The sequence below is a fragment of the Prunus dulcis genome, chromosome 5 (assembly GCF_902201215.1).
Source record: "Prunus dulcis chromosome 5, ALMONDv2, whole genome shotgun sequence".
Classification (NCBI taxonomy): domain Eukaryota; kingdom Viridiplantae; phylum Streptophyta; class Magnoliopsida; order Rosales; family Rosaceae; genus Prunus; species Prunus dulcis.
The window spans coordinates 12,469,548-12,487,874 of NC_047654.1; the positions used below are offsets into that span (position 1 = coordinate 12,469,548).

General features: G+C 35.7%; 5 protein-coding genes and 2 long non-coding RNA genes across 7 annotated transcripts; 4 read left to right on the plus strand and 3 right to left on the minus strand.

Annotated features, from left to right (window-relative positions):
* The first annotated feature begins 3,323 nt into the window (after window positions 1–3,323).
* On the plus strand, window positions 3,324–5,583 carry LOC117627002. The gene is made up of 4 exons (XR_004585701.1): window positions 3,324–3,599; window positions 3,860–4,122; window positions 4,223–4,318; window positions 5,502–5,583. It is a non-coding gene; the product is annotated as an uncharacterized LOC117627002 (long non-coding RNA).
* On the minus strand, window positions 3,624–5,940 carry LOC117627001 (ethylene-responsive transcription factor ERF113-like). Its single transcript, XM_034358865.1, has 2 exons — window positions 5,487–5,940; window positions 3,624–4,542 (listed from the first exon to the last, which is right to left on the minus strand). Exons 1-2 carry the CDS (start codon window positions 5,641–5,643, stop codon window positions 3,884–3,886), a joined length of 816 nt encoding a protein of 271 aa, XP_034214756.1. The 5' UTR covers window positions 5,644–5,940; the 3' UTR covers window positions 3,624–3,883.
* Window positions 5,941–8,588: 2,648 nt separating this feature from the next.
* LOC117629055 lies at window positions 8,589–9,475 on the plus strand. The gene is made up of 2 exons (XM_034361576.1): window positions 8,589–9,406; window positions 9,466–9,475. The coding sequence occupies exons 1-2, from the start codon at window positions 8,589–8,591 to the stop codon at window positions 9,473–9,475; spliced, it is 828 nt and encodes a 275-aa protein (XP_034217467.1).
* Window positions 9,476–10,051: 576 nt separating this feature from the next.
* LOC117629056 lies at window positions 10,052–10,912 on the plus strand. The gene has a single exon (XM_034361577.1). The coding sequence runs from the start codon at window positions 10,052–10,054 to the stop codon at window positions 10,910–10,912; it is 861 nt and encodes a 286-aa protein (XP_034217468.1).
* Window positions 10,913–11,584: 672 nt separating this feature from the next.
* Window positions 11,585–14,809, minus strand: LOC117629057. Its single transcript, XM_034361578.1, has 10 exons — window positions 14,169–14,809; window positions 13,857–13,991; window positions 13,719–13,781; window positions 13,554–13,616; window positions 13,118–13,461; window positions 12,830–12,917; window positions 12,638–12,724; window positions 12,310–12,540; window positions 11,925–12,148; window positions 11,585–11,839 (listed from the first exon to the last, which is right to left on the minus strand). The coding sequence occupies exons 1-10, from the start codon at window positions 14,382–14,384 to the stop codon at window positions 11,683–11,685; spliced, it is 1,608 nt and encodes a 535-aa protein (XP_034217469.1). The 5' UTR covers window positions 14,385–14,809; the 3' UTR covers window positions 11,585–11,682.
* Window positions 12,488–12,929, minus strand: LOC117628610. Its single transcript, XR_004585988.1, has 3 exons — window positions 12,830–12,929; window positions 12,638–12,724; window positions 12,488–12,540 (listed from the first exon to the last, which is right to left on the minus strand). It is a non-coding gene; the product is annotated as an uncharacterized LOC117628610 (long non-coding RNA).
* Window positions 14,810–15,080: 271 nt separating the features above from the next.
* Window positions 15,081–17,387, plus strand: LOC117629058. The gene is made up of 5 exons (XM_034361579.1): window positions 15,081–15,331; window positions 15,758–15,932; window positions 16,151–16,337; window positions 16,844–16,918; window positions 17,275–17,387. The coding sequence occupies exons 1-5, from the start codon at window positions 15,081–15,083 to the stop codon at window positions 17,385–17,387; spliced, it is 801 nt and encodes a 266-aa protein (XP_034217470.1).
* The last annotated feature ends 940 nt before the right edge of the window (window positions 17,388–18,327 follow it).

An 18,327-nucleotide genomic window follows, 5' to 3' on the forward strand; every position in this document is an offset into this window, starting at 1 on the left:
ATATATATATATATATATATATATTTCGTCCTCGTGGTGTGGACGTTTAAAGAAAAACATCCTCCAACATTCCAGACTTTTTATTTTTAAATTAATTTAGTTCAATTATTATTTAATTACCATTCTACACCTGTCTTTCTTTTTTGCCAAGATTACTATTCTACACTTCGGATGCAAATATGCAAATTGGGCAAGTTGGACTTCCTTGGAGGTCAACCCTATTCAATTTGATACTAGTCATTCAACTCCCCTTTACAGATAACCAAACCTCATTCATGGAAATTATGGAGAAATCCTTTTCAAAGGAGATACATTAGTTATATTTATATATGAAAAATCTAGATTTCCAAAGTGAAACAAGTCTTAGAGGTGCGTTACTTAGAAAAAAGAGTTGAGGGTTGGAACGAGTGTATAACAAGAATTCTTGGAATGAATTTGTCTCAACAATAATAATGAATTACAACCTTCTACATAAACTAAATTGTTAAAATACATCAAGATCAAGATTTAGGTTTAGTTTAATTTGTCTACCCGAAGTATTTTAGGTTATATAATCAACTATATAAAATAAGCAAGTAAATCCCTTAATTAATCGAGGAAATAAATCTCCTTGATTAATTACGAGACTCAAGTCAACACTTCGAACATTTAACAAATCAATGGCAAATTATGAAGAACTCTGTGTTTTTGATTGATTGAATAAGTGAATTACATCTGAATTTATAGAGTAAGATAACAAGAGCTGCTTAACTCATCAGTTTGAAATTCAAAAACAATACACATCTAAACAAACAGACAACTATCAACATCCTATCCTTTGTAAATAGGAAATTGAAAAACAAGATAGAGATTATCCGTCTTCAAATTACTGAATTGATTAACAACCAATAATTAAGTCTAGAAGGTTTCTACAAACGCTTACCAGCCTCGGCTGATTCAGACTACCTGCTCCTTTGCATGGTGAATCACAGCCGTCCATTTTCCCTACCGTGCAAAATGCCTCACTCCTCTATATTTTTGTCTCCTCCTCACATATTCCCCAGTTTACACAGAACACAAATGTATGCATATAAAAAAGTTATTATTTTCATTCTAGTAAGTTCATGAGGAAAGCATTTAGTTAGGGTGCAATAACAAATTAAGATATTTCTAAATAAAGATCCCAAAGATGACAAATCAATATAGATTTCGAGATGGTATGTTTTAGAGAGAATTGTTAAAGGGTTCCAGATTATATTTCCATATTTTAGCACTGGAATGTGTCTGTTTATTTATCTTTATTGGGCTCTGGCTTTGTTGACGTTGATCAGGGTGGGCTTGAGATTGGGTTGTGATATTTATGGCTATCTAGGGTTTTATGTACACTCTAACCCATAAAGGATTCTACGCTAATGCATAATTTAAAGTCCAAACCATTATACCAACGAGATGATTTAGCCTAATAAAAAATAATCTTAACTTGCAAACTAGAGGTCTCAGGTTTGAATCCCACATCATTATAGTTGTGTGTGTGAGAAACTAATTTAGACTATTGCTTGTACTAAAAAAAAAAAAATTCCAAACCGTTATACTCTATATATACAATTAAGTATAGAAAAATTGAGAGTTGGAACGATCAATCCATTATATCGCTATGAACTTTATATATTATTTTGTTGGGTATAAAATCCATATGTAAAAAAGGGACTGATGAACTCTCAACCTAGCAATTATCGCAATGAATTTGATGTTCACAAAAATATAATTAGTTACAATAATAATAGTATGAGATTTTTCTGGTCAAAGAGAAGAAAAGACCAATTAAAAAACAACCAAAATAGCGAGTTAAGCAGGAAAAGGATTGGAGCCGTAAAGGTTGACGAATGGAGCCGAAAGACAGAGAGCATCGTCAAAGAGAAGCCGCCAAAACAGCAGCTCCTCAACTCATTAATTAATTGAATGGATCGATCAAAATCGTGAGTGGGACATACCGAGCCAATTCCGCCGATTTCGGATGGTTCTATTTTGTATGTATTGGATATAAAAGCTTAGGATAGGTTAGTTGGGTAGAGTAATGTACTCTTCATTTTACACTCGAATTCAAGTTCAATTTGTCTACCCGAAGTTTTTTATTTTGAAGACATTTTTGATTGAGAGGGGCGATAATATATTAAATTTTCACACATTATACGGATGTTAGAACTCGAACCCAAAACCTTGCCTGATTGAATAAATACTTCAAACCACTATACTAGTAGGTCATTTGCATCTCCCCGAAATTAAGCTAGAACAATATAGAATATATCTTTTTTTTTAAAAAAAAAAATTTTATAAAAAAATAATTGTGTTGACTCTTGCAACTTGAGGCAATGCCCAAGTGCAAAGAAATTAAGGTTTGAGGATTTTGTTTTCTTTTGTTTTTTGGACATAGCAGCTTGGAGGAGAGTGTGAAGTCCTTGGTTTATGAATTCGATCGATGATGGCCAGCTTTTTATGTCTTGATGAGTTTTGACTCCTTGTAGGTAAATCAACTCAAGAATTCCACTTGACTTTGATCACAACAAGAGGTTCAAATGGTGGTTACATACATGGCATAATTATATAAAAAAAAAGGAACAGTAATTATCAAATGGATTGATTTGAAAATTAGGTTACGTTCCACTCTAGGAGTTCTTTCTTTAAACAATTATTTGGAGCCGGGTTTTCTAATCACATTTACATTGCATGTAACGTGTGCGGTTTGAACAAATCCACACGTTTTGTGCACAAATAAAATTGAACCTTTGATTAACTAGTGCAAACCTATAAAAAGAAAAGAAAAACTAATTAGTCTAGGTAGGATGTATGTGAATGAAAAGAAATTAAGTAGCTACCCCTTAGAACAGAACCTGATTACCTAGTGAGGTTGTAATCCGACTTAGTGCTAAATAGTCCAATCCTGTCCTAGTCGAGTCTACCAAACGTGACCTTAAGAAGCTTAATTTTGGTTTATAACCATTATAATTGGGAGTTTTAGATGAAATTGCGTAAATCCTATTGAACCTATATATTATATAATTAAGCAAATACATATTGAACGTGCCAAATTCTATATATAGGATTATATAAAAAAATTGTGTATATGTGTCACACATAGCCAAGAAGGACGGTGAAGATAAAAAATATAGTTGGGAACGAGAGCATAAGCTGACACATTTGTCACATATAGCCGAATTTTATGACCACTATAATTAGTTGACATTTTATAATGATTTTTAGAACAAATATTTCCTGGCCTTAATTAGCTGCGAACCCGCGTTCTAGCCACTTCTATCTAAACCAAATTGTGTGTGTGTTTATATTGCCTTATAGCCAGACTCTCTCCAGATTCACCGCCTATTGTCCCCTTGTGTGCTGGCCTTTGCCTTATAGTATTAGAGAATCTATTGTTTGCACAAATACAATGTATCGATCGATCGATCAGCTCTTCCCTTTGTCACTTTTTATATATATTTTCTGTTTATGTTTTCGACCGGACCGGTTCGGGTGCTTGGGAAGGTTAGGAGAATCCATGTATCTTAATTCAAAAGGTGGCAAGTTTTCTATCTCATCATCTCATATCAGCCTCATAAATGGAACTGGTATGTTCTCTAATATACTTAGCTTAATTACCAGAAAATCTCTCTCTCCAGTCAAACAAATACTAGGGCTTTCTAATGTCAACCCTGTTCAACTTTCGCAAACTATATAGCTTCATGACAAACAAAGGGTTTAATTCAAGAAAACATAAAACTAAAAACAAACAATTAATGCATGAAAACTTAAGGAAACAAATATATAGAATGAAAATCATGACTTCTGCTCCAAGATCACTTTTTCATTCTCTCTTCATCTCCCCCAGATAAACTTGGAACTTGTCTTGATACTAAGGGTTCTGTCCAAAGTCTTTCTTGTTCTTATAAGGGTCTGAACTCGAAGAAGAAGAAGAACCAAACGGCTGCTGCGCCATAGAAAAGCTTAAGGGCTGTCGTTGTTGCACATGTTGATCTTGATCTTCTTGTTGAGATGGTACGAAGGGCACTGAAGATGATGATGAAGATGTAGTAGTGGTAGCTGATAAAGTCTGGGAAAAAAATGATCTTTCTCTCTCGTAAAAAGTACTTGGTAAAACATCATAACTTAGGTTCTCATAATTACCGCCTCGAAAATATTGTGCATATTGATCAGGTTGAGTAAAATTAACATTATTGGGATTTGCCTGCAGTTGATATTGATGATCAGAAAGAGGCTGATTGTGATGAGCCAATTCAGTTCTTCGACTCCCCCCAGCTGCTAAGTCCTGTGGACCAGTTGTTGTGAGGTAACCCAACTCATCTCCTCCTTGAACTCTTTCTGGGAAATTAAGCTTAGCTTTGCTTCCTTTGAATCTCAAAGCTGCCGCATCATAAGCAAGTGCGGCAGCCTCGGCTGTTTCGAAGGTTCCAAGCCACACTCGGGCTGCCTTATTTGGATCACGAATCTCCGCGGCCCATTTTCCCCAAGGTCTTTGCCTCACACCTCTATAGTGCCTTCTCCTCACATTACCTTCACAAACATGTAATTTGTTTTGCCAGGTAAATTAGTAACTAAGCACCTTAATTAGGTACATTCAAATAGAAAGTAGATATGGTATAGGAATACTTTAGCACTCATGACATGATCTTTAAGATATGTGGTAGCTAGCTAGTATCCATCTCTTGTGAGAGGTAATCATCAATATCGGAATATTATTTGTACCATGTTAACTGAACACTTAGTGTACTATTGCCCTAATAGAGGCAAGACTCACTTCTATTAGGGGATGATATGTACACTGAATCCCGTCAGTTAATATGAGACCATAATAGTTCTTATTCTCAATATTATTAGCAAATGTAACATATGTATAGCATTGTTCATATGTTGTTATTGTGTACCAAATATTAATACATATGGCTAGAAACTGCTCGGGAAAAGCATTAGGAAACAAGTAGATCCATATGAATTACTTATTCATCAGAAAAATAATAATGTAACCCATATATACTATGATTTCTAAAAGTTAAAATGAACCAAAAAGATTCAGAATTTGGAAATGAAATTAAAATAGAATTCTAATCAACAATCATTAATAAGATGCCCACCAAAAGAAGACAATCATTAAGATGGAAATGGAACCATTAGTAGGAAATCTACAGCAAACCTTAAATCCATCATAAGCGGAAACCTGATTAGGGCACTTACTGATTGATTGATTGAGAGAGAGAGAGAGAGAGAGAGAGAGAGAGAGAGAGAATGATGACCATGGTCCATGAATCCATGATGGACTTATAAATCTACACAAAATCAACTAATAATTAGGAAGTAGATCGATCGATCGATCGATCCATATGAATCCTAGGTCAGTATAGCAGACCTCAATCAATAATAAAGTAGCAAGCATGAAACATGCTTAAGTACTAGCTATGTATATATGTAAAATCTTGGTCAACTGTCCACATATTTAAAACCTTGATTTTGAGCAGCCTGCAGTTGAGGAGGTTGATCGTCATGCAATTCCATGGCGCTGGGCAGGGGGTTTACCAATGGCTCGGCGGGCACTTGAACCACTGGGGTTTGGTCAGTGATTCCAATCACTTGAGCTAGAGCTGAGACCATGGCAGACATCTCTTGCTGAGATCGAACTGAGGAAAACGGCTCAAAGATTTGATGATCCTCCGCTTTCTCCTCTGATTCATCACCAGGAAAGGGCCTCTTCCCATGCTTTCGATCCACTTTATGACCTTGTTGATACCCTTGATGAATATATAGATGAAGTTTTATGCTAAATCATCAATATTAATTATTCTTACTGCTAGCTAGCTAGAAACTAAGTACATATATTTCTTGTTTTTGATGCACGTGCATGTATATGAATCAAGATCAAGAAGAGAGAAAGAAATGAGAGGACAATGGCAAGGAGGAGGAAGGAGGAAGAAGAAGAGGAGAGAGAGAGATAGGGTTTGATACAGTCATATATACTTGTCCTGGCCTCCTTGGTGGTGTGAAATTTACGAGCTGATATGTTGAAAAAGCATATGGTCCAACTTTAAGGCCTTCTATTCTGTTTCCCTTTTTCTTTTTGAACTATAAAGCTAGGCGTTTACTTTTGCGACCAAGGACTGCGCATAGCTTATCTCATCACTTACCCTTTTTAAATTCCAATCCAAACTACTATATAATATTATTTTACGTAATTTAATTGCTTTTCTTCTTTGACATACTCGATATGATCATCATGCATGATGGTGTCATTAACATGTTGATGGACTTGTCCAAAGAAGAGAAAGAGGACTGAATAATATCTGCACACTGCATATGTCAAGCATGCATCATGCATGGAATGTGAAGTTATTTAACTATTGTATTGGCATTTGGCATGCATTTTCATGCTCATTTGGTTTTCTGTCATATGGGGTTATAAAGGCTCAACTAGTTGCTTGGTTGTAAAGAAGATATTTTATTTTAATTTAATTTTAAATTATGGAGATGAGAATTTCAACTCTAGAGAGCACATCCGCTCTAATTAACTTGGCAAAGTTCATGTATGCTTTGCTTGAGGTTTTTAAATGTGGCAAAAGTTTATAAACAACCACAAAGACTTAAATACTGCATGCAAAGACACAAATTGATTTCGACCTTCAAATTATATATACCAAAAACCAAATATATGATGGAAGGTATAAATAAAAAATTGAATAAAGTTGCGGCAATTGCCTAAGCACCGCCCATATGCACTTTGTAGCATCTTAATTACTAATTAATTTGATTAAATAGTTGCCGAACTTGCTGTTTCATTCAAGTCTTAATTATTACGAAAGTGGAAAAGGGATGAGGGTAGGTGTGTTGTGTTAAACTTGATTAGAGGTTTTATGTATTAACTCAAAGTACTTGTCCTGAGAGAAGAGCCTAGCCAATTTTAAAGACCAATCCAAGTTTTTCAAAAGATATGAATAGTTTATGTAAAGTGGCCCACTAACATGAAAGCCTCCATGGACTTTTTTATTTGCCCAAGAAACCCATGGACTTTAACAAATCATCAAGTCTCTCTAAAAAAAAGTTCAAATAATCTTGTCCAAAAAAAAGTTCAACTAATCTTGTTTAACTGGAGGTGTACCATATAAGTTTGATATTATGATTAAATTTTTTAGAAAATTAGTTAAATACATAAAACTATAAAAAATACCCTATATTATTTAAGAAAAATTAGGTTTTAGACATAATTAACTTTATTAATTAGTTTGTAAGATATTGGATATTTTGGTTTCAGTTTTAATACATAGGAAAAAACTACTATTTTGGATTAGCCCAAAGAGAGGCCCAGATTCGTTGGGCCAGGTAAAAAATAACAACTGATAAGACAATTCTACCATTCTTCTTAAAAAGTCTGGCCCATTTGTAAACCTACAAAGTAAATGACGCTTTTGCCCCTGAATGTTTAAACAAGGCGCGAGTTCCTGTTCTTCTCTGTTTCGTTTTCGTCCTCGTTTGTTTGGCAGCAGATTTCGTTCGTTTGGCAGGCAAATTTTTTACGGTTTTTCGTTTTCGTTCTCGCCGTTGGAGCTCAATTTTCTGGTTGGTTTTCCTTTTATTTCTTCCTTTTTCGTTTGATTATCATGCTTAATCTGTCAGTTTTTTTGTTCGATTATCATGCCGAATCTTTTTCGTTCGATTATCATGCCGAATCTTGTTTCCTTCTAATTGGATAATCTTTCATTCGATTATCATGCCGAATCTTTTAGTTTTGGGTTTTTCGAGCTCAGTTTTGTGGTTCGATTTTGTGGCGCGATCTTGTGGCTCAGTTTTGTGGCTCGATTTTTTTTGCCTCCTCTGTTATAAACTGCATCTGTTTGTTGGAGTGTTGGCAGAAACTGAATTGCAGTTTCTGGTTTCATAAAGGCAATGTTACAACTGCTCATGGAGTTAAATGTGGTTTGATATTAGTTTTAGTACTTTTAACGTGGTTTCCTTTTGGTTTCTATTCTATTTGTTTTGCCTCCTTTGTTATAAACTGCATCTGTTTGTTGGAGTGTTGGCAGAAACTGCAGGTTTCATAAAGGCAATGTAACAACTGCTCATGGAGTTAAATGTGTTTTGATATTAGTTTTAGTACTTTTAACGTGGTTTCCTTTTGGTTTCTATTCGATTTGTTTTGCCTCCTCTGTTATAAACTGCATCTGTTTGTTGGAGTTTCATAAAGGCAATGTTACAACTGCTCATGGAGTTAAATGTGTTTTTATCTAAGTTTTAGTACTTTGAACATGGTTTTCTTTTGGTTTCTATTCAAATTTAAGGGTATGTTATCACATAAAGTGCAATGTTGTTTCTGTTATTTCATTTTTTGACTATAAACTGTAGTGCAGTTTCTTGTTTCATAATTCGATTTCATACTAATATTTGGATTTCTATTGGAATGTTACAACTGCTCATGTACATTATTTAGTGATTTTAATTGTTTTCTATTTTTGTTTGTTGTTTTGTTTGCATTTTCAAGGCTAATGGAGGTGTGTGTCATTGCCAAGTGCACATATAAGTCGGAAACCATCATGTTTTCAGTTTCATCATAGTCATCCATGGTTGATATTTTGAAGACTTTGTGTATGAGGTTTAGGGGTTTGCAGTTGGGTTGTTTCACATTACGGTATTCGGTGCCCAGTTATCCGAGTTGTTTTCTAGAAACGGATAGCGATTTGGACTTGATGAGGACATTTTTGTTGATATCAAATGAGAAGACTATTGATATTTTAGTGAAGGATTTATGCGGGATCAGTGAATATAGTGGTGATTTTTGTGTAAATAAGGAGTTGATAGCATGTGAAAAGGGCGAGTCGTCGTGTTCTAATACTGTCGAAGACAGAAACGAGTTTTTGGGCAGGTCGAAGAGAGCAAGTGCTAAGCCTTTGTTGTCAAATGAGTGGGAGACATACATACATCATGTGGGGCAGAAGTTTGACGGTGGTGCAGAGGAGTTCCGGTTGAAATTGTGCAAGTACGCTCTTGAAGTAGGATTTAATTTTTTATATGCCGGCAATGACAAGAAGCGGGTGGTTGCTGTTTGTTCGAATAAGAAATTGGAGGGTTGCAGCTGGCGTGTTTATGCTTCTCGTTGTGAAGCTACTGGCAGTTTTGTAATTCGGACGTTAAATAATGTTCATACATGTGCGGGTCGGATACGGGAATCAAAGAGTAAGATGATGAGGTCTCGTGTGGTGTCCTCCCTCATTGTGGACAGAATTCGTGCAAAACCCGAGCTGAAGCCAGTTGAGATTATACACGAGTTCAAAGATTATTATGGTATAGACATTTCATACTACCACGCATGGTTTGGCAAAGAGTTAGCTAAATTGGACGTTCACGGTGATGAGTCGAAGTCCTTCAACGAGTTAGTGTGGTATGCGGACGCCGTAAAGGAAACTAACACTGGTTCTCTCTGCACTCTTGATTGTGAAGCTGGAATTAATCGCTTTCGGCGGTTTTTTGTGTCTTTTGGCGGTTGCATTGCTGGATTTCAATATTGCATACCCTTGTTGTTCATTGATGCTACGTTTTTGAAGAGCAAGTACAAGGGGCAGCTTCTCTGTGCTTCGGGAAAGAATGGAAATCAAGGTATGGTTATTGTAATGTATTGCAGATTTTCATTTGTTGCAATTTTTAGCAGAAACTGCATTGCAGTTTCTTGTTTCATAATTCGATTTTATTAATATTTTTTGCATGTCTGTGGGAATGTTGTAACTGCTCATGAACTTAAATGTGTTTTAAACTTAGTTTTAGTACTTGGATCATGGATTTGGCTTTTGGTTTCCTTTCAAATTTGAGCAGATTTGTTTTCATAAACTGCACTGCAGTTTCCCTTTTTTGCTTATACTTGTGCTTTTGGTTTTGTTTTGCAGGGTTTTATCCTCTAGCTTTTGGAGTTGTTGATTCTGAGACAGAGGAGAATTGGACTTGGTTTCTTCAACATTTGGCTTCTATATTGCTACCGATGGGGAGAGTGGTGACCTTTTTCTCGGACAGCAATCAAGGTTTGTTAAATGCAATGGGGTTTGTGTTTCCCGGATGGCCTCATTCTTACTGTTATTATCACCTCAAACAGAATTTGATATCAAAGTACCCAAAGTCAGGTTATGAGAAACTGCTCCAAGACCGTGTTATCAATTTATTTAGTAGATGCGCATATGCTGTTACGGAGGAAGAGTTTAAGGTAGCAATGGAGGAGTTGGTGATTGTTGGGAGTTTGAAAGTGAAGGCATTTATATCTGATTTGTCTAGAGATCACTATGCCAACGCATTTTTCAAAGGAATGCGTTATGGGGAGATGGCAAACAGTTTAGCGGAGTCCTTTAATAATTGGGTTGGTGTGTTTCGAGATTTGCCGGTGCTACCTTTGATAGAAGGGATTCGACAGAAATTGATGGTATTGAATTCTCAACGACGATTTGAAGCGGAGAAGTGGACAACAGTTTTGTGTCCGGAGATGGAAACTAGACTCTGTGAAAATGCGGAGGCCGGTAGGACTTGGGCAGTTCGTCGTTCTAATTGCACTGTTTTTGAAGTATTTGCTGATTATTCTGTGATGGTTGATCTCGAGCAAAGGACTTGTTCTTGCCGTCTTTGGCAAATTGACGGTTTTCCTTGCACACATGCGGTGGCTGCAATCCTAGCAAAGAGAGATTCAGTTTATGATTACGTGGAGTGTTACTACAAAACCGACTTCTTTCGAAAAGCCTATGAGAGTCCTATTTTTCCTATTCCAGATATTGGGAAAGGATTGGGCAGCAATGGTTCTGCAGCTGGAGTTGTGCTTCCGCCAATTACAAAGAGGCCAGCCGGAAGACCACCAACAAAGAGGATCAAAGTTTTTGGTGAATTTAAAAGGCCATTGAAATGCAGTCGGTGAAGTGTTGTTGGGCACAATAGGAAGACTTGCAAGGCTATTATATGAACACTCCTTCTCATTTGACAATTTTTTATTTTAGATATGGTTTAGCGAATGTATAGTCAGTTTCTGCGTTGCACTTTTTGCAAAAACTGTATTGCAGTTTTAGTTGCTTGTAATTGGCTACACAGCTTCTAATTGGATATTGTGATTCTTTTTTGAAGTTAATGAAAATTATACAATTGTTTAATGAGTGGATATTCGTTTTCGACTGCCATTCAATGCTTGTTTTCAGATTTTGAGCAGATTTTGTTGCAGAAACTGCATTGCAGTTTCTGTTTATTTCAGATTTTGTTGCAGAAACTGCATTGCAGTTTCTGTTTATTTCAGATTTTGTTGCAGAAACTGCAGTGCAGTTTATGTTTATTTGTTGCAGATTATGAGCAGAAACTACATTTCAATGCTGACCTACTTAAATGTGTTTTGAACAAAGTTTTAGTACTTTGATTATGGCTTTGGCTTTTGGGTTCTTTCCACATTTTTTGAGCTGATTTTTTATTTTTATTTATTTATATAAACTGCACTGCAGTTTTAATTTGTTGCAGTATTTTTGACCAGAAAATTCAGTGCAGTTTGTTTGTTTCCTTTTCGTTTTGTTGCATCCTGTTCCAAGATTATATTACAGTTTATATGTATAGGAAATATGTTCTCATATACCATAACTAGAAATATTTACAAACATCCACAAGAATTAAGATACATATTGTCTTGAGTTAACGAAAGGCAAATCACTAGAGACGATTAATTACACAGTTTTTGTGGTGTAGGAGTTTTGTGACATATTGTGCTCGATATTCATTCATGAATTTCTTGTCCACGCTTTTTGGAATGGGCTGTCCTTGTGCTATTTTATCCATATAGAACATGACGAACATGCCGCAATCCAATCTGCAAATGAAATACGAGATTAGTTTTTTTTTGCTTTTGAATGATTTCAAACTGTAATGAATAGTTGAGTAGACACAATTCTTACGAAGATACAGTTTGTTGAGCACATTCCATGTCATCCTCAAATGGAAACTGCAATGGATTTTGCATAATCCAATTGAGAGTGAGTTCTTCAGTTGGAGTCAAATCTTTTTGTACAATTGTCGGGGGCCCTTCCTTTTGCTTCACAATTGTTGGTTTTTTTTTAGTTTCTATGAACACTCGTGCTTGAGGTCTTATATATTCTAGCCACCCTTCAACAATATTAACCTGTTTAAAGAAGAAGAAAAAAAGAGAAAAAGAAATGGTAATAAGTGCATTGCATATTATAGTTTTGGTCTGAAATTAGGCAGTATGTATAATGCAGAAACTGCAATGCAGTTTCTGTTTGTGTTTGTGCTGAGAAATTAAGGCAGTTTCATTCCACTTACAAAGTTTCGAGCAATGTCAATGCACCTTTCTTCTTTTCTATGTCCCAACGATCTAAGTGGATTGTAGTGTCTCCACTTTCGTTCATTTTTGTGAAATGTGAGAAGTGTGAAGTGGAACTCTTCTTTTGAAATAATCGGGAAGAAAAGAACACTGCATTTCCCGAGTTTTTCAAGTAAGTGTTCATATAGGTCCCTGTGCCAAAATGGCTCTTGGAAGCTTTGCATGTAAGCCTGATATCATAGAATGGCAATTTGTTAGTATATATTTTTCGAAAACTGCAATGCATTGTCTGTTTAAACAATTTTGAATTTTCAAAATAATACTTACCCAAGTCCATGTGGACATGTACTGTGGACTCTCTGTCTGCATGGGCTCTATTTTATCCTCCTCTATTTGGATATAAGCCTCAATAACCTGTTTCACATTGATTGGAGAAAAATGGAATTATAAATGGGTAATATAGGTAGCACAAATAAAAAATACAGAGCAGTGTGTGTTATAGAATTGGTAAATACTTACGTTTTGTGACAGTTCCAGGTCCCATACAATATCTTTGAGATCATGGTTTGTCACTTTCTCATTATTGAGTCCTGCCCAAAAGTTATCACTGCAGATTCGAATACATGAAATTCACAAGATTAGTTTTAGTTTAATTGTAATCTTCTCCATGTCAATACGAGTTTCCTTGCCTTCCAATTCTGCAATCCTCCTTTTCAGATTTTGTATTTCATTAAGCTGAACTGTATATTCTACTGTCATGGTGGCAGTCACACATTCTTCATTATCTAATTTCTCCATGTATGTTGCCAACTCCACTTCTCCTTTGATCTCTTTTCTGCTTGGATAAATATATCCCACAATTCCTTCATTTTCTTCTCACTGTCTTCATTTTTTTCATCCTTCCACAGTTGTAATCTTTTCGGGCAAACGAAGCTAGGATCTTGTTGTTGGCGGTAGTTGATTTGGTCTGTCATGGACTTCACCAAGAGGTCTTGAATTGCAAGAGGTTCTTTTCCAGCTTCATTCTCAAACATTTTCTTTTTTCCAGCCTCTTTTAATTCTGGAGTTTGATCAGCATCATCAGGTTTTCCTTGGTTTTCTGCTTCCTCTGCTTCTCCTTGTTGTCCCTCATCATCTTCTTTTTCTTTTTCCTGCATGTTGAACAGAAACTAATTAGAAACTGCATTGCATTGGAGGAAACGAAAACCGAAATGCATAATTCACTGTTTAGAGATTCTTATACCTTGTCAAGAGGGTCTCCCTCTTCTCCGGTAGTTTTTCTCTTTTTATATGTTTTCAAAATACCCTGTACAATGAGATTGAATGATTCAGAAACTGCATTGGATAAAATGCAAACTGCAATGTAGAAAACACAAACTGCAATGCACTGTATACATATTTCAATTACCTTCTCAACAGTGTCTTCCTCTTCCCTGGTAGTTTTTCGCTTTTTAGGAGTTTTGAAAATACCCTGTACAATGAGAATGATTTAGCATGGATTCACATTCAAGATACATTAAAACAAAACATGCGATAAATTGCATACCTCGATGTCATTCAAGTCCTTTATTTGGTTGAATCTTGTGTGGAGTTCCACAAGACTCCATTTAAGAATGGCAGGAGTTTCTTTCTCCTTGCCAAGGATTGGTTGTATGATGTTTGTCCTCTCACACAGTAGAAACTGCACAGTTCAAAAACAAGATATATCAGAAATTAGGTTGGAAACTGCATAGGATAAAACAGAAACTGCGTTGCAGTTTCCGTTTCTGCATTGCAGTAAATGGAAACTGAATTGCACTAAATGGAAACTGCATTGCCTAAAACTCAAAATGCATTGCATAAGCCACTGTTTACTTACCAATATTAGGATAGTGCAACCCGAAACAGCTCCTATAGAGGCTTCTCCTCCCTTCTTTGCTTTTGCTTTTGCTTTTGCTTTTGCGGTCAAGGATTCATTCATGTAGGCTGAAACAGCTCTTGCCCACGAATAGCTTGAAAGTGTGTCTAGATTCACACAATGCTCAAATAATTTCCAATGCAAAGTAGATGAAGAGTTGGCAAAAAGGAATGTCATGCACAGCAGAATCAATATTAGGCTGACCACCTCCTTGTCGTAATCAACTTCTTCTTCTTCTTCTTCTTCAGCTTCTTTCTTTTCTTTTCCTTTGTTCGTTTTTTTTCTTTTGCTCTGTCTTTGCCTTTTCTTTCTTCGGTTGGTTTGCCAAGGCAATTGTCTTTTGTAATTCTGCTTCTACCTGGTTTTTTGATGGTTTTCCCTTTTCTCCAAAGTGCCTTGTTCTGAAGGTAGCAGTGTACCTATCATTGACAAGTTTGACAGATTTGCCTTCATTTGGCAGTCCTAGAATCTGAGTCACTGCATTGCCTGTGATTTGGAATGATTTGGTTCCAAATTTGAAGGACTTTGTATCCGGATCAAATGTCTTGAGCAGCTGTACTAAGTCAAGGTCCGACTTATTCATGTTATTCATGTCAATTCTTTGGTGGTAAAACAGCTCGATCAAGTTCCAGAAAGGGATTTTCTTGAGAAGCTTCTTCTGCCTTTCATTGAGCTTGTCCTTTATGTCTCTAATGATGCTGTTGAAAGCATAGGCATTGCACCGAAATTGGACATAGTCCGGGTGCTTTGCTTTCCGATCATAGTTTGGCTTTGGCTTTGGTTTACTCTTTTGAGCCATCGTTTTGATGCTGCGCTTTGGTTGGTTTTCAGCTTCATTCTTTTGTGGTGACATTTCTTGTTCCATTTTGTGATATGCACTGCAGTTTCTGGTCAAAATTTGCTACAAACAACCAGAAATCAAAAGGCAAAAATAGTACTGAAACCGTCGTCGGTGTAAAACCTAAAATCGAAGAGAGTACTGATTCATTTTCTTACGGCTTTAGCGTCGTCGGTGGTCGTCGTCTGTGGTCGTTGCTCGTCGTTGGTCGTCGTCGCCGTTGCTCGTCGGTTTCTGGTCGTCCCGTTGCTGCTCATCGGCTTCGTTTTTGGAGAATAGTTTGTAGGTTTGCAGTGGGATATGAAAGGTCGCGCGAAACCAGTTTTTGAAGTGATTAAATTTGAGTAGTGTCGTTTTGTGTTGTGTTTTGTGGGAATGTTATGTCGTTTTGACAGTTTTAAGTTTTGGTTTATAATTAAATAAACTGTATTTGACAGTTAAGCACAATGGCACATGTAGTAATTTTAGGGTTGTTGGATGTCTTTTTGGTAAAATTAGGTGGCTTTGGTTTTATATTAATTAAGCAAAATTAATTATCTTTCTTCCTAATTAGTTAAGTTTTTTATGGGTTAAAACTAAAGAGCCCTATTATTTAATGTATATAAACACATTCAAAATAAATTCAAAACTCAACAGCTGTATATTTTTTTAATTTAATTATTAAGATGAAATACCTTTATTACCCTTTTAACATAAAATTGGAATTAATCAGCACCAGATCAAAATTCATTTCACGACCTCCAGTCTCTCATCTTCATCTTCAACCCCAATTTTCAGTTTTTGTTCTTCCACCTCAGTTTTTGTTCAACCTTATCATTCCAAGCTTCGTCGGAGGGCTCTCCTGGGCCACCGACAATGATGCGCTGGAGAGAGCCTTTTCTTCGTTGGTGAGATCATCGAATCGAAGGGCCGTTTGACGTATATTCTCTCTCTGCTACCCGATCTTCTGTTTCTCTATGTTACTTGATCTTTCTCTCCCAAAGATTGAAGATAGATAGATTCCTTTTCATTTTTGTTTATTATTGTGTATTTGTTTGATTATACTCTGGCGTTTTGGTTTTGATGGACGGATTTGATTTGATTTGGTTTCTTTTTGTGTTTCCAGATCATCAACGATCGTGAGATTGGGAGGTCCAGGGGCTTCAGCTTCGTCACCTTTAGCAACGAGAAGGCCATGAGGGACGCGATCGAAGGCATGAACGACCAGAACTTCGACGACCGTAACATCACCGTCAACAAGGCCCAGTCTTGTGGAAGCGGCGGTGGTGGTAACGGGGGTTACAACTGCGGAGGTGGCGGCAGAGCATTGCCTATTTGATTTGCGGAGGTAGCACAATGCGCTGTGACTTAACCCACAGAGCTTACTATTGAATGAAAAACAAGATATCCTCTTTTTATTTGCCTCTATTGATATACTATATGGAGTTTCTTTGCCTTTTCTGCCCTGTTGAATTATGAATATGGATTTCTTAGTTCAATTTAGAAAATCTATGTTATTCTCTTATTGGTTCAGCATATATCTATTGAAATTTTGACGCGGGGAGTGAATGGTTTCATATTATCCCCGTAGTTTATAGTGAAATGACATACTATTCAAATTCTGTATACTATTTCACCTTATCAGTTATGTGCTTTGGGCTTATGATTGTTATCTGTGTTGTTCCAATTATTCTATTATGCTTAATTATTTTGTTCTTATTTCTTGTTGTCAGATTTGGTGAACAACCTTGGTACCATTGCAAGGGTGGCACCAAGGAATTTATGGAAGCCTTGGCTGCTGGTGCTTATCTTGTTGCAGATAAGGTCATTGTTACCACCAAGCACAATGATGGTGAGAAGTATGTGTGGGAGCCACTCCGATTCAATGTTTATGGTATGTAGAGTGATGAAGGATCAATTAATTATGCAAATGAAATGATGTAGTTGATTTTGAGTGGTATGGAGTTGTAAATTTTTATCGTACTTATTATGCAAATGAAATGATGTAGTTGTCAACTTCTAGTAAGTGGTATGAATAGTTGTTATACTGTTCATACCCTGCAACTAAGTTGATTTCTATGACATAGTATTAACAGTGTACTTCTATGAGATAGTATTAACAGATTTTTAGTAACAAAGCATGCTCTATATTTTGCTCTATATATAGTTGTGCATTTGAAGTTTATGATATGCAAAATGTGATTTTTTACTAGGAATATAGTATTAACAATGTACTTTTTTTTCTTGTAGAGGTATTTCCTTTTGCCTTTGCGATTGTATCTAGTGAAACTGTAGACAATTGGAGGTGGTTTCTACAAAGGATATCGGATGTCTTGTTGGGTTTTTTTGGGTTTTTTGTATGAAATGTTATTAACAATACTTTTGTGTGAAATGGTATTAACAATGTTTTTTTTTGTATGAAATGGTATTAACAATGTTTTTTTTTGTTTGTATGAAATGGTATTAACAATGTTTTTATATGAAATGATATTAACAATGTTTTTCTATGAAATGGTATTGACAATGTACTTGTATGACATGATATTAACAATGTACTTCTATGACATGGTTTCTAGAGATTCGGTGGAAAATGAAGGGTCGTGGGGACATGCCCTTGGTTTTCGTGTTTTTTTTTTTTTAAAATACTTAAGTTTGGGTTTTTAAAAAAAATCTGGGTTGAGTTTTTTTTGGATTTTTTTGTTTTTGTGTTTTTTGTGTTTTTTGTATTGGGCTTCTTTTAAGTTAGTTAGTGGCACCCATGTAATTTATAGGAAGTTCAACACTCATTTTGTATGTAGTAAATAGTTTTTGGGTATATTTTTAAAGTGCATTTTATGTAGGGTTTTTTTATATTTAATTTCAGCTCTTATTTTGGGTATATTACTAAAGCTCCTATTTTGTGTTTGGGGTAGCCTCTCAGAGGCGTTTATTTTAGCCGTTGAGCCTTTTGTATTTGTACTGCACTTATGGCGTAATTTATAAATGCAATCTCCCTAGCATTTGGAAAAAAAAAAAAAAAGAAAAAAAAAAAAAGCGATCAAACAATTCTCACAAAATATTGAAGTGTGATAGTCACACCGTCATGTGTGTGATGTTACTTAAGGTATAATATTAGTATTTAAATACATGTATTGTAATAATTCAAGGTGTGATGTTACTTAAGGTATAATATTAGTATTTAAAAACATGTATTGTAATATGTGAATTAGTAATACTACACAAGTAAAGATCAAACCGAAAACCCTAATTAATATTCACATATAAGAAGTAAATTTTGTTGATTTCTTCCTTTTTCTACCCCTT

Coding starts and splice junctions, on each gene's coding strand:
- LOC117627001 (XM_034358865.1), bottom strand. CDS start 5,643: ATGTCTGCCATGGTCTCAGCTCTAGCTCAAGTGATTGGAATCACTGAC. Junction 4,543..5,486: donor GCAGGCTGCTCAAAATCAAG/GTTTTAAATATG, acceptor ATGTTTGTGAAG/GTAATGTGAGGAGAAGGCAC.
- LOC117629058 (XM_034361579.1), top strand. CDS start 15,081: ATGCACTGCAGTTTCTGGTCAAAATTTGCTACAAACAACCAGAAATCA. Junction 15,933..16,150: donor AGAGAGCCTTTTCTTCGTTG/GTGAGATCATCG, acceptor TTGTGTTTCCAG/ATCATCAACGATCGTGAGAT. Junction 16,919..17,274: donor ACTCCGATTCAATGTTTATG/GTATGTAGAGTG, acceptor TTTTTCTTGTAG/AGGTATTTCCTTTTGCCTTT.
- LOC117629057 (XM_034361578.1), bottom strand. CDS start 14,384: ATGACATTCCTTTTTGCCAACTCTTCATCTACTTTGCATTGGAAATTA. Junction 12,918..13,117: donor TCAAAGGAGAAGTGGAGTTG/GCAACATACATG, acceptor TCGAATCTGCAG/TGATAACTTTTGGGCAGGAC. Junction 12,541..12,637: donor ACATGTCCACATGGACTTGG/GTAAGTATTATT, acceptor CTATGATATCAG/GCTTACATGCAAAGCTTCCA.
- LOC117629056 (XM_034361577.1), top strand. CDS start 10,052: ATGGGGTTTGTGTTTCCCGGATGGCCTCATTCTTACTGTTATTATCAC.
- LOC117629055 (XM_034361576.1), top strand. CDS start 8,589: ATGGTTGATATTTTGAAGACTTTGTGTATGAGGTTTAGGGGTTTGCAG.